Source organism: Aquila chrysaetos, chromosome 3, assembly GCF_900496995.4.
Source record: "Aquila chrysaetos chrysaetos chromosome 3, bAquChr1.4, whole genome shotgun sequence".
NCBI classification, from domain to species: Eukaryota; Metazoa; Chordata; class Aves; order Accipitriformes; family Accipitridae; genus Aquila; species Aquila chrysaetos.
The window spans coordinates 72912687-72927522 of record NC_044006.1 but is presented as its reverse complement, the minus strand read 5'-3'; the positions used below and the strand labels follow the sequence as shown (position 1 = coordinate 72927522).

At 37.8% G+C, this 14836-nt stretch overlaps 1 protein-coding gene across 2 annotated transcripts in view; it reads left to right on the top strand.

Annotated features, from left to right (window-relative positions):
* LOC115339254 (sodium channel protein type 5 subunit alpha-like) overlaps positions 1–8499 on the top strand; it is a 56001-nt gene extending 47502 nt beyond the window's left edge. For both annotated transcript variants that reach the window (XM_030008953.2, XM_030008951.2), the window contains 5 exons: positions 335–388; positions 1648–1785; positions 3704–3808; positions 4602–4866; positions 6249–8499. In XM_030008953.2, the coding sequence (XP_029864813.1) occupies positions 335–388; positions 1648–1785; positions 3704–3808; positions 4602–4866; positions 6249–7399 (1713 nt within the window). In that variant the 3' untranslated portion in view covers positions 7400–8499. The remainder of the gene's footprint in view (positions 1–334; positions 389–1647; positions 1786–3703; positions 3809–4601; positions 4867–6248) is intronic.
* Positions 8500–14836: the final 6337 nt, after the last annotated feature.

Here is a 14836-nt window from a genome sequence, read left to right as displayed (position 1 = left end):
TTTTAGGATATATTTGCTAGTTAAGCTGAAACTTTTACTGCTTTTTCAAAAAGCAGAGAATTTACAAAAATTTCAATTTAACAAGAGCTAACATGAAAACACATTTCACAGGATTCATGGCTTTTTTTTTTTCTTTTCTGGAAATTTTTTTTTTTTTTCTCTTTACTAAACTCCAGTGAATCATACTTCCAAGCAGATCTTTAGAAATGATGCACATTTTTTATAGCACACTGCCCACTTTTCCACAACTATTAACACATCTATATTAACTCTACCTAATTTTTTTAAAAATCTTTTTTTAGTGGTAATAACCTTAATAATGCATTTTTTTCAGGCAACTTTTAAAGGTTGGATGGATATTATGTATGCAGCAGTGGATTCACGTAAGGTATGTCACTAAAATGAAATTTTAGTTCTTTTCCCTTTCCTTCTTTCCTTTTCTATCGATACAATTCATTTTTCAGCTTTGTTTGCAATATCAAGTCAGAAATACAAGCAGATGAGTGCATCAAACTACACAGTGAAACAATAATCCTTGGAGGACCAAAGATATGGAACTTAGACAAAAGAAAACTGGTCAAAATAGAGCGATGCCACACAGAAACCTACTATATCAAGAATGCAGAGGGCAAGATGTTGCAAGTTTTGGACAAGTCTGTTTTGGGAACAGAGTTCAGAAGGTCTTGGGGGGACTGTGCCTCTGAAGCAAATTTTCTTCTTTTTGGAATGTGTACAGTAGCATTACAATGGCATGCATCTTTAGCAGTTATTTCTGGAGGTTTTGTTCCCTATATTTGACATCCTTACTATTTCTTCCCCATTTCCATGTGCTGTTTCTCTCTCTCTCACTAGTACAGTGTGTTTTAACTTTTCTATGTTTAATTTAATTTGCTTTTTCCTTATTCATTCAAGCGCTGTACTCTTGAATGTAGTGAAATCACTGCTAATTAAAAAGATCATAGAGTCATAGAATCGCAGAATGGTTTGGGTTGGAAGGGACCTTAAAGATCATCTAGTTCCAGCCCCCCTGCCATGGGCAGGGACACCTTCCACTAGACCAGGTTGCCCAAAGCCCCATCCAACTGGCCTTGAACACTGCCAGGGATGGGGCATCCACAGCCGCTCTGGGCAACCTCTTCCAGGTTCTGGGCTGCAGATGCACACTGCCAGGTCGTGTTGAGCTTCTTGTCAACCAACAGCCCCAAGTCCTTCTCCGCAGGGCTGCTCTCAATCCACGCATTGCCCAGCCTGTATTTGTGCTAGTTCCTTGTAGGGCTGATCGTAGTGAGCTGGCTTTTTAAAACTGCTTCTTGTCTAGGATGGCCGTTCACCGTTATGTTTGGTCTGAGCTGCTTTTCTAATCTAGGCATTCACAGTATCACTTCTGTTTGGAACTGTTTATCATTTACTTAAGAATTTGCTAGAGCTGGATTTAGCTATATATCCTTGTAATTATCTTTACAAACAGTAACAAGACAGAACAAGGCAGTTGTTCTACTTGTACATCTAAAAATAAAGTTTTAAATGTGTAGAAATAATTTATCCCTCCTGTCAATAAAAAGATTTGTTACTAGAAGTAGGAAATGATAAAGCTGTGATTATCTGATTTTTACCAATATTATTTTTCTGTTTTGATTTTTTTAACAGAGAGATGAACAGCCACAGTTTGAAGCATTCTTAGCCATGTATATGTATTTTGTGATTTTCATTATTTTTGGATCTTTCTTCATGCTGAACCTTTTCATTGGAGTGGTTATCAGCAATTTTAACCAACAAAGGAAAAAGATAAGTACTCCATGAGCTAATTCAGGGTCTCTTGTAATCCCAATTTGATTAAGTGAATGCTAGTTTGACACCTAGATGTCTAACATTTTCAGATAACTATTTGACTGGATAAATCTAAAATAATATTTTTAGATACCAGGTTTTGAAAATAGGAGTCCCCTTTTCCCAAAGCTTTTAGTAATTTATCTGTAAATTCTATTTTCGTGCCAAGTCCTTGATTTGTTCTAAGTAGGAGGACAAGGAGGAAGGAGTGGGTAGTTTTAGAGAACAGAAGCCAAAAAAAGTTATGCAGACTTTGCTACAGGAGAGTGGAATTCTCTGGAAAAAGTAACCACTGTTTTCCTGGTAAAGATACTTGAAAAGTATCTTGTTAATCAGAACTTCTTCTAAAACTAGCTACATTTAAAAAGTCCTGGCGTCAATAAAATAACCCTACAGATTAATTTACTGGGGTTTTTAAAAATTTCTGCACTGAGATCCACGCTGTGGCCCCAGGAAGAGGCCGTCTAGAAATTTGAAGGTTTCTTAAAGCCCATGAAGCACTGACTGCTTCCACTTTTCTCCTCATAGTTGTTAGATTCCCTGTTCTTTTTATTCGGTAAGGAATGGAAGGCAAAATCTTAGAATGGAAAATGCAACAACCAAAGAAAAGCAACAGTCAACCTTCCCTGGTATACTTCAGCTTCTTTTTCCCAAGCTTATTTGTCAATTGAGTTCTCTCCCTGATTCATTTAGGGGCTTAAAGTATCCAGAATATCAAGGGAAATTGAGTCAATTAATCCACTTGGAAGTCTTAAAACAAATAAGCATCTTGCTCATTAAAAAAATAGCACAAAAGCAGACCTCAACAGGAGGTTTACAATTTCAAGGACCACATTTGGAAGGCAGAATCTCTCCAGGAGCCATTTATTATTTCCATCGGCTGACTTACACACCAGGTGTCAAAGAATTACTGCCCTTGCTAGAGATAGATAGCAATAAGGCCCACAAGAAATTCTGCGCTCTGCATTTGAACAGAGGAAGGATATGTAGGGGTTGAGGAACAACAGTCCAACTTCACTATAATAATTTCTTTTTATAACAAAGTCCCAGTTATAATAATCCCAACAGACAGAAACAACACTGGTTAAGCAGCTAATGAGCCTGAACAGTTACTAGAAGTTGATGTGGATGTAACACTTTTTTTCTTTTTCAGTACACGCTGTAAGTGGGCATTTTTTTCTTTTTCATTTCTTTGCTGTTTCTTGGGGTTTTTCATTGAGATTCCATATAGTGAAATTAAACTGAATTTTCAGAGGTCTTGCCGGAGTGATTCAAAGTGCAGATGCCCTACTGAAGATTGTAACATGTTTGTTTTACAAAACGCTAATCATTAAATTCTTTTATGATGAGTGGCTTCTCCTGAATACTCAGTTCAAAGTGATTGCTAAGTAGCACAGGTGGTGTAGATGATAATAAGATGAGCACCAGAAATTCATTATCAGGACCCCCCCGTAGAACTTGGTTCCAAAGTGCTTATTCATAATCCTCCATTTACTTGCTAGCCCAGCAATATACTTCTGTTCCTACCTTTCTCAAAAATAGAAATGGAAAATATTTTATTTGTTGATGAGTCTTGTCATTTTTAAAATAAGAAATAGATTTGTAAAACTTCAGAAGGGATCTCACAATTGAGGAAACTGATTCAGGAACACTGCCTAGACTAGACTTTCACAATCAAACCCTGATCGGCTTTTTGCAGTACATCTTATCAAAGAACAAGGGGAAAAGGAGAAATGGTGAAGACACATTTTGTCTCTGTGCTCTCTTAGATCCCACTCCCGACAGCTGTAACTTACTTTTTTTTACATAAACTTACTGATGTTTATTTAGCTGACTGCTTAAACTTCAGCTGAACAACAGTATTCTTTCCCTTTACTTAGGTGGAAAAGATCTATTTTTGACTGAGGAACAGAAGAAGTACTATAATGCCCTAAAAAAACTTGGATCTAAGAAACCTCAAAAACCCATCCCAAGACCATTGGTGAGACCATCTTAACTAGAATATGATAGAAAATATAAAAATGGTGACCATATTTAAACTCAGTAGCCAAGCATCTGGAAATAAACTTCACGTTAGAGCCCATCATCTTCCTCATTCAATATAGTATTTACATTTTACTCTCTTTTTCTTAATTCCATCCAATGCAGCCTTTCTTTGTGAGTATTAATTAAGGAAATTTACAGCCTATTTATCACCTATTCAAATATACAACCTATTTATAAATGTTCGTATTAAGTATATGATATTCATAATAATCTTGGTTACTTAAGTTGCATAATACTGCTTCTGCAACTAGATTGGATTATTGCAGGTGAGAATGAAGAGTGAGTAGTACATGCCTCATGGCTGTTATTTACTTTTAAATAATCTTATGCTTCATTTCTTATAGTTTCTTAAATTGACTTCCAGGCCTGTCTTCACAGAGTAACTATTCAGAGTTTTTCTTGCTTAAGACATTTTAATTAGAAATGCTTATCCTAAAATGTCTGCCTCAATACGTATTTCTATTAAAAGAGCAATCACAATGTACTCTGAATGTTTTCATGCTGTATATTTTTTTTCTATGGAAATGTGGTTGCATGATACCTGAAAATACTTAGCCAAGTACTTTCTTTGAAGGTCTAAAGAAATCACCTAAAAATGCTTCTAGTAGCTTATTGTTAAATTTATATTCTCTTAAATTCTCTTTCTAAGCACAAATTACTGATTAATATTTGAATGTAGCCTGGGTCTTAGAAGTAGCATTAAGCAGTTTTTCTCGTTCACTCCACAGAATGTGTTCCAAGGACTACTGTTCGATATAGTATCGCACAAAGCATTTGATATTACTGTTGTGACTTTCATCTGTCTAAATATGGTCATTATGATGGCAGAAGGTAGCCAGGACGGCATCAAGGATATTCTTAATAAAATCAACTTTTTTTTTGTGGCGGTATTTACTGGGGAATGTGTCATAAAAATATTGGCCTTAAGACATTACTTCTTCACCAGTGGCTGGAACATATTTGATTTAGCTGTTGTGGTCCTTTCACTAGTTAGTAAGTATCAATCGTTATTAGATCAGGTAATGTGTCTTACCAATACTAAGCCGAATTTCAGTATGAAGTAACGACTTACATATATCCGATAAACAAATTCCAGATCCATTGTACTTTTTCAAACCATTTGCTAAGTGATTCCATTTAAAGGATGTATTTTTGTTTTCCCTTATATTTTTGCAGAGTACTGAAAGGTTAAGGGATAGTTTTCAGTTTTTTGTTTTTTTAAAGTATGAGTTTTATTGAGTAATTAACAGAATAGGAATTTAATGCAGTAACATCTTTTCTAAGTTATTGTACTTAAAGTGTTGTCTTAATGTTTTTATGCTTTCGATTTACATGTAATTACGTGAACTGTTGTTTGCATAGTAAAAGTAAATTCAGGTTAAAAATACTGTATGAAAATAATTTGTATGAAAAATGGGAAAGATTTATTTCATTTTCCAGGACTTTCTTTCAAGAAGGCAGATCCTGAAGGCTGATTTAGAAAGCTCAGGAAAATTTCATTGCTCAACACCATTCTAAATCTGGGCCACTATTTGTGACTGTGAAAAGTCTTAGTAAAAACTGGCTTGGTTTTGGTTTGCTTTTCAAGTAAGACTAGATGCTTGTCGTTTCTTCTACAAAGGGTCATATATAGCTTTAGTTTCTTGTACAATTTATTTGGTCTGTGCCTCCTACTCACGCTCAGGTTATATCATAAAGGATGGGAAAGAAAAATTGATCTGAGTTCTCTGCTTCATCCCTAAGCTCAGTACCCCTTTGCTACCCCGTGCAACCCAGAAAAATGCTGACTTCTTAAGTCTTCTGTTTGTAATCATTTACATTCCTACTGTATCATTACTCTGATAGCAGGACATTGAATGAGGTGTGATGGAGGATGAATACTGAAAGACAGTTTTCCTTTATTTTCTTCTTGCTCTTCTCTGATCTCATTCAAGTACCAAGCATTAATGAAAGTCTCACATTTAGCTTGTGGTTTAGGCCCGTAGAAGAAGCAGCAATCAAACAGCAGCTAGGAGACAAGCCCCATAGCTTCCAGCACAGGAGCTGAATGGGTTTAAAAGGATTTTTTTTAAGTACTTAAGCAATGCGTAATTTCATCCCCTGAATTAGAGAAATCTGGGAGAATGCAGTTTCCAAACTATATATAATCTTGACACCTCTTTAATATTTAAATGTATTACAACTTGTCTTTCTTTCCTTTTGTAAGCTCTTTTGTAAGCAATTGCAGTATTGATGATAATGTTTTTGTTGGAAGTGGTGTAATATGATCAATCTTACTTTCAACACCTAAAGCATAGAATATAACAAAATGGACATAAATAGGGAATTTCAGTGATACGGCTTGACAACATTTTGTTTTGTGTTTCATTTCAAAGGTATTGGACTTTCTGAAGGCTTTCAAAGTTTCTTCTCTCCTACACTTTTGAGAATTTTTCGTTTGGCACGAATTGGCCGAATCCTGAGATTAATTCGAAAAGCTAGAGGAATTCGAACTCTTCTCTTTGCATTACTGATGTCTCTTCCTGCACTGTTCAACATTGGTCTTTTGCTTTTTCTGGTTATGTTCATTTATGCCATTGTGGGCATGACAAACTTTGCCTGTGTTGGCTGGGAAGGTGGGATTGATAACCTTTTCAACTTTCAAACCTTTGATAGTAGCATTCTCTGTCTCTTCCAAATTACAACATCAGCTGGTTGGGATGGTCTTTTGGTCCCTCTGTTAAAAAGATCTGATTCATGTGCTCCCAACTTAAATTTAACACGTGAACAGAGAAAAAATTGCACAAATAAGGAGGTTGGTATTTTATTTTTTGTAAGCTATGTCATTATATCATTTCTCATTGTTGTAAATATGTACATAGCCGTCATTTTAGAGAACTTTGGTGTTGCCACTGAAGAAAGCACAGATCCTCTTTGTGAGGATGACTTTGATATGTTTTATGAGACCTGGGGAAAATTTGATCCTCAGGCAACACAGTTTATTGAATATTCTGCTCTTTCAGACTTTGCAGATGCTCTGGCAGAACCCTTACGCATTCCAAAGCCTAATAAAATTCGGCTCATATCCATGGACCTCCCTATAGTTAGTGGAGATAAGATTCACTGCTTGGATATCTTGCTTGCTTTCACTAAAAGGGTCTTGGGAGAATCTGGAGATTTGGATGGTCTTGAATTACACATGGAAGAAAAATTTATGGCTGCCAATCTATCTAAAGTTTCTTACAAGCCAATTACCACTACCCTTAAAAGAAAACAAGAGGAGGTATCGGCTCTTATTATTCAAAGGGCCTTCAGGAGGTATTTGATGCAGCGTTCTTTTAAAAATAAAGCTTTCTTATACCGTCATAAACACTGTAACAGCGCTGTCTTTGAAGAAGAAACACATGAGAAAGAAAGTCTTATTGCATCAATGCTTAATGAAAGTAATGGTAGGAAGCTAGATAAATCACGGACTACATCTTCCATATCTCTCCCTTTATTTTATGATGGTATTGCTGAAACAGATAGCGATAACATGGACACGTAAGGTTGCCCCAGGCTGCAGCATTTTTGATTAAACCAATATGAGTTATTTTCAGATGGAGAAAATATTTTGATCCCACAGCATAATACTCTAAATTTAGAATAATGATGACAGCCTTTAGAATATTGTCATTGTTCAATTTTGCAAATGCTCCTTAAAACAGTTGAGGTTTGAACAGCTATGTCATAAATATTAGAGGAAAATCAAACCATAGTATTTTTTTCCTCAGCTGCTGAAGTACGTGAGTTAATTTTTACACCTGTCATTTTTTGTATTCATATTTCTGTGTTTACAGAAGAAATCTATAAAAGATCAGTTGTAACTGTAATATGATTTATAAGCACACAAGGCTGTAGAACAATGTATATCTCTTTAGAGATAAAGCCAGGTTTGAAAAATTGGTTATTGTAGCAAAATTTGATAATTACTGCGTTTTCTGTAAAAGAGCTCACTCAAAACACTTGAGTTTAATCAGCCACTAATTTCTATGTTGTTTGGGACCATCTTCCTCCTAGTGCCTTTGGATGGATTTGTTTATGCTTAAGAATTTTTGAGGTGTCTTCACACATGCACCTAAATGGATTTAACATATCATCCTCAGGTGTCTGTGCTTGAAAGTTGTATATAATTTGTTCTTTGTATCATTCAGTGTATGAAAATTGTGATAATAATAGTTACCAAAATCAAAGGATGTTATGCAAGAGGTGTTGTTTCCAGAAAGTCTTAAGGATTGTTGCACATCAAATTTCATCATTATAATCCAAATGTCATAGAAAGTATTACTTAGTAATCTGAAAAGGAGCTCATGGTATATCTTATGAGACAACATTTATTAAAGTTAGAGAAAGTATTTATTTAATTGGTTCTGAAAAAAACCATGTATGAACAATATGTATTAATGTTATTTTACTGTCTTTTTGCAGTTTAGGTTCATCAGGTGAAATGTCATGGTAGCCTCAGAACTACTAAAGAAATAGGACGATTTTAGATTCTTCAATAAAGAATTCAGATGCTGTGCTGGTTTTGGCTGGGATAGAGTTAATTTTCTTCATAGTAGCTAATATGGGGCTATGGTTTGGATTTGTGCTGGAAACTGTCGATAACACAGGAATGTTTTCCTTCCTGCTGAGCAGTGCTCACACAGAGCCAAGGGCTGTTCTGCTTCTCCCCCCACCCCACCAGCGAGCAGGCTGGGGGGGCACAGGGAGTTGGGAGGGGACACAGCTGGGACAGCTGACCCCAACTGACCCAAGGGACATCCCACACCATATGATGTCACGTTCAGCCTATAAAGCCGGGGGAAGAAGAAGGAAGGGGAGACATTCGGAGTGATGGAGTTTGTCTTCCCAAGTCCCCGTTAGGCGTGCTGGAGCCCTGCTGTCCTGGAGATGGCTGAACACCTGCCTGCCCATGGGAAGTGATGGATGAATTCCTTGGTTTGCTTTGCTTGTGTGCGCGGCTTTTGCTTTACTTATTAAACTGTCTTTATCTCAACCCATGAGTTTTCTCGCTTTTACTCTTCTGATTCTCTCCCCCATCCCACCGTGGGGGAGTGAGCGAGCGGCTGCGTGGGGCTTAGTTGCCGGCTGGGGTTAAACCACGATAGATGCTTAAAATATTTTTATCTGTTTTGCAAGAGGTATCTTCAGTTTCAGTTTATTACAAGACATAATCTGTTATTAGAGGGGTAGAACCACAGTAATACAATTTTCCAAAAATAGCTACCTATTAGCACAAGAAAACTGAAAATGTTTTACTTTTTAGAAGGAATCAGAAAAGATTTAGCATTTTCAGTCCGCTGTCAGCTCAGCAGCACTGGGCAGTGGGATGCAGAGATACTTGGTGGGTCTGTTTGAGACCTATTTCTGTCCAGCTTGGATTGCTTTTGTGATGCTTCTGAGGTGAAACTATTTATTCTGTTCAGTGTGAGCTGGAATGAGCCCACAATTTTTGTTCCACGGTCAGATACCATTAGATGGCAGCATATACTACGTTTTAGAATATGGCCAGTCTAGGGAATGTAGCCTAGAATATGGCCAAGCTAGTGAAACAGATGTCAAACTTGAACACATCAGCATGGAGATATTAAATTACTTGTAAATAACTTAGAAAGTAATGTCATAACTCTCTTTTTTTCTGTCCTGGGCTCTCAAGCTAGCCACAGTTCTTGATAGGTGCTTGTTCACTGACTGTTCTGGTTTTTACATATGACAGATTGACAGACCTTAATGATTATGAAAAAAAAAAAGTTCTCCTGTGTGCTTGGATCTTCCAGAAGGGTAGTTTCAAGCATATATCTATAGCACTGTAGCAGGAAATGTTTGTTAGGAAAGAGGTAAGAATGCTTTGTTCTTGCATATTGGAAAAGAAGGGAAGACTGGAAAAGCCATGTGAGAGTATTTTAAACACTAATACTATGTAACAAAATGCCTTTTTTTTTCAAATTAATCTGATCTTTACAATTTAAAATTATGTTGTTTGAATGCAACAGCAGGTGCTGTGCCCTGGTCCAGAATTAGAAATAATTCAAAGGTGAACACTTTATTTCCATTGCAGGGGCAGCAATTTTGGACAGACTCAGACCTAGCATGAACACATCCTTAGTGATTATTTTACCTCAGAAACATAAAAAAGCACCTGAATTCACCACAGTGCAAATTTAAAAGTCTGATGAATTTTTTAGTATCGCTTAGGCGTTAAAGTAGCCTTAGCACACTATTGCAGGGTTGAAAGGAGAATGGTGATATCCAGCTGTTGCAGCTGCTTCATGCTAGAATTGCCCAAAAGCCAAATCAGCTGCTGAGGCAACAGAGAGTTTCATTAAGAAAGCTATATATGGTGATGAGTTAATAGCAGTGAAGAGGTGCGAGTTTTTGACAATTCTGGTATCTGGAACTGTGAATTCCTCCAGGTAAAACTGCCTGGACATACGTGAACTTCATGAGAAGTGGTCAGGCATGCTTGGAACACAGTGGAAGGATATTTCTTTCTCTTTATGAAATTTCATACTTGGAGAACAGCAAACCCAAAGGAATATTGGATCCCTCCAGTTAGGAAACACAGTGCATGTAAAGCTACTAGTAAATTCCCGAGGACCAGCAATATAATACAGAGCAACATTGCCTCCTTCGTGGTGGTGCAGAACTCCATTATTACATTTCCATTTATCACTGTCCTGTGTAGAAATAGTTAGCAACTGACCACTGGTAACTAAGAGTTTTCTCTTACCTTTGTGATAGCCCTGTATCCCTGAGAACAGGCTCCATAAATGTTTTGTGGAAACTTCTTCTATTTTCTGGAGCTTTTCAGTTACTGCTAACCTTGCAATGTTCGCACTATCCATAGTGTTTCTTCAGGACTCAGAGAGGCCCTGTATGTAATTAAGGTATCTGAAAAGAAATGTACCAGAAAGAGAATCTATCATGGCATCTTTTCCCTGAACCTACCAAAGCCAGGTAAACATTCTGTCTCAATTTGAGAAATCCCCACAACCTATGTTATGCAAGAAGATGTGCCAAAATATGCTTTTCTAACTCAGATTTAGAGTGAACGTTCCCATAAGACTAGCACACCCAACAACTGTAGCAGCTTTAGGCAGAGGTCGGGATTGTTGCTAGAGGTGATGGAGAAGAGGTCTATCATATTATGCTGAAACTGAGTAGAACAAATTTTTCAATATTTATGAAAAAAGTTACAAATGTGGAGGAATTGGGTTTAAATACTATTGTTAACTACTGCCAGCTAATAGCAAGTCTGACTTAGACTTGCTTCAGCAGACTTTAGAGGCTTACTTTCTGAAGTCTTTCTGTCTTACCTGCTATCCTGGTTTCAGCTGGGATAGAGTTAATTTTCTTCCTAGTAGCTGGTATAGCGTTATGTTTTGGGTTCAGTATGAGAAGAATGTTGATAACACACTGATGTTTTCAGTTGTTGCAAAGTAGTGTTTAGTCTAAAGTCAAGGATTTTTCTGCTTCTCAAGCCCAGCCAGCGAGAAGGCTGGAGGGGCACAAGAAGTTGGGAGGGGACACAGCCAGGACAGCTGACCCAAACTGGCCAGAGGGGTATTCCAGACCATGTGATGTCATGTCCAGTATATAAACTGGGGGGAGTTGGCTGGGGGCAGGGGAGTGTGCATCGCTGCTCAGGAACTAAATAGGCATCAGTCGGCAAGTGGTGAGCAATTGCATTGTGCATCACTTGTTTTGTATATTCCAATTCTTTTATTATTATTATCATTATTATTTTCTTCCTTTCTGTCCTATCAAACTGTCTTTATCTCAACCCATGAGTTTTACTTTTTTTTTTCCAATTCTCTCCCCCATTCCACTGGGTGAGGGGGGAAGTGGGGGACCGGCTGCGTGGTGCCTAGTTGCTGGCTGGGGTTAAACCACGACGCCTGCCAAGGAGAAGTTCTGCCAAATTGCTTCACAGAGATGAACAATAAAATGGACCTGGCACAAGCAGAGCTGCCCATCTCTTCTGCTCCGCAGAACGTGGACTGCCTTCAGTATGAACGCCCTAGACCCTATCCCAGAGTATCTGGTGATCAGTACCATCCATTCCAGCTATCGGTCTCCTTCTGCTTTGGAGCTGCCTTGGAGATAACCTTGGAGAACTTAACACATATATTGTAGTTACTGAGACCTAATTCAGCAAGCATATTGCTGTCCTGGCAGGTAGGGTCGCCACGGTTTGGGCAGGTCTCGCTCCAGTGGTTTCCCAGCCTTCTTCCATTTTACTGTTTACCGTTAGCTTAATGTACTGCCTGCTGAGTTTGTGTGGTGGAAGCCCATGCAAGGACTGCCTGTGCAAGCCAGAATTTACGTTCATGTTAACAAACTTGGATCTTACATGTAGATAATGGTGCGGAAGGAAGAACTATTTGACTTTTTGCCATCTCTCCCTTCTTTCTTCTCACACCTGAATGAATCGGATGGTTTCTTCAGTTATTCCTAGGTTTGGATAACTCTTTTCAGTTTTAGTAGCTTAAGAGTTGCTGAATTCACAAATTCATAGTTATTAATATTTTTTAGTAGCATTGCAAAAAAGTCATTGCCCAGCTTACATTCCATTAGTACTAAGAATGATACAGAAACATAACAGGAAATTAAGAATGGAGTATCATAATCCCATTAGCCAATTCACTTATCACAGTATCTATCTCATCACAGATGCAAGATAAAGGTAAGAAAACACCACAGATTGTGATGACCAACTAAATAACAGCGTAAGTTCCTTCCCCTTTGGTATCCCTAAGTGTCATCAATTTCTAGCAAGAGGAGGATAGCCTGAAATGAGAGATTAGAACAAGAAATGGTACAACTGAAAGGTCAGATTGATTGTTTGGAAGCAGCTGGGACAAAAGAAACCTTGAACAGGCAATAGCAGTTCAGGAAAAGAGAATGGAAATGGATGGGGAGAAGAAATTAACTTTGGATGAGAAAGGACTATCTGATGTGTTGAACACACACTTGAGGAATCACTGGCAATCACATATTGCCTGCTAAATCTGGGAAGGTTGAAAAGAGCATCCATTATTCTTTCCCTGCCCATATAACAAGCAAAAGATTTTAGTTCCAGAAGTGAAAACTGTATCATAAAAAAAGACTCCACCAGTATCTTAGAGGTCTGTATTCCTAAGAAATACATAAGCAGTTCCCAGCAAATTGTTTGATCAATCTACACTGGAAGGCAAAATGTCCAATACTTCTGATATTTTGAACAGAAGGAAAATTCCTACTTCATCCCTATTCTGGCAAAAAGATAGTCTAAGTTTTGCACATACTGGCACATACTGTCCCAGTTTATTTCAAGTATTATTAATTCAAACACAACTTTCCAGTGCTGTACTACCAAGTGGTAGTCATAAATGATTAACAATCAAGTTCCGCATCTGTTGCAAATTAATGTAACTGGAATATTGTCTGGGTTTGGGTTCCTCAAAACAAGAGACATATCGGAGCAAGTCCAGTGGAGGGCCATCGAGATGTTGGCGCACGTGACACACAAGGAAAAGCTGAAAGATTGGTTTGTTCAGTCCTAAGAAGGTAAGGTGAAAGTGTGGATCTTACTTTTGACTTCAGCTACCCACTGGGTGATTCTAGAGAAGTGAGAGCCAAACTCAGACGGATGTACACAGTGATACAGATAGGAGTCAACAGGCACAAGTTCCAACAAGGGAAATTCTGTTTAGACATTAGGAAAAAAATCCGCAGTGAGGGTGGATAAACTTTGGAACACATCACCAAGAGATGTTGTGGCATCTCTGTCCTTGGAGACATTCAGAACTTGACTGGACAAGACACTGACCAGCCTGATCTAGCTCCAAACTTGAATCTACCTTTGAAGGTGTATCTGCCTTGAGCTGGGTTACTTGAACTTCAGAGGTCCCTTCCAATCTAAATTACTCTATGATTCCATGACAATAGCCACACGCTTTTCAAACTTAAATATTATGGCTAAACAGGACTTACCCACATTAATCAACTGCCATTTGTATTATCTGGGATTCTGAGTCTATACCAATCAGTATTATTTGGGGTATGCAGTTCTAGTCTCTCTGTGTGATAGAGTGACATGTTAGTGCAAATTAACAAGAGAATTCTTATCTGTCCACCCCTGGAAACCAAATGATGAGTCCTCTGTAACTTCTACAACATCATGACAGATTTCTTCCTGAGAGTTTCTTCAGTACCCCCATCCATTACAAATATTTGGATAAAGATATTGAGTAGTTTCAGAGCTGAATATGGTGGCACAAGTTTAGGCTCTTTGCTCTGCCAATTCCAGAGAAAATATGTGAAGGCATCAACTTAGTAAGTGGTTTTATTGATCCACAAAGACTTTTGAAAGAGCAATAGAGATGTTTTGGCAACCCCTCAGGAAAATATAGCTGTTTGGGCAAATCCATTGCAGTTGTCTGCTTCATGGTTCCATGGAGCTAAGGCAAGACAGGCCAAGCTGATTTTGATAATAGTCATTACCTTAATGCAGAGCTGCTAGAATTCTGGGCAGATTGAGGGCAATGCAGTTTCCTCTTCTCTCCAGGTTCCAGGGAGGATGGGCTAACGCGGGAGCATTCAAAGGTTAGACATTCATAGATTAGACTTAAGACAACAGCCACCCTACCTTGCTGCCCAAACGCTGGGTAAAATTTTTCCCCAAAGACAAATTGAAGTAGTCACTTGAAAGATCAACTCTTATGTAAATTTTCTTTTATATATTCATACCCTTCTTGAAATAAAGAGGGTAGAACTGAAGATAGTATTTTAATAGTGGTCCTACTATGCTACCAGTCTTAGCATTCTCTGCAGAATTTATCAGCAAAAAATTTCATACCACTACTTCAATTATGTATTTTTTTGTGTGGCTATGGCTGGAATAATAACATAGACATAATGAGGCAAATAGAAAGTCAGTCTTTTGTTCTTCATTTGATAT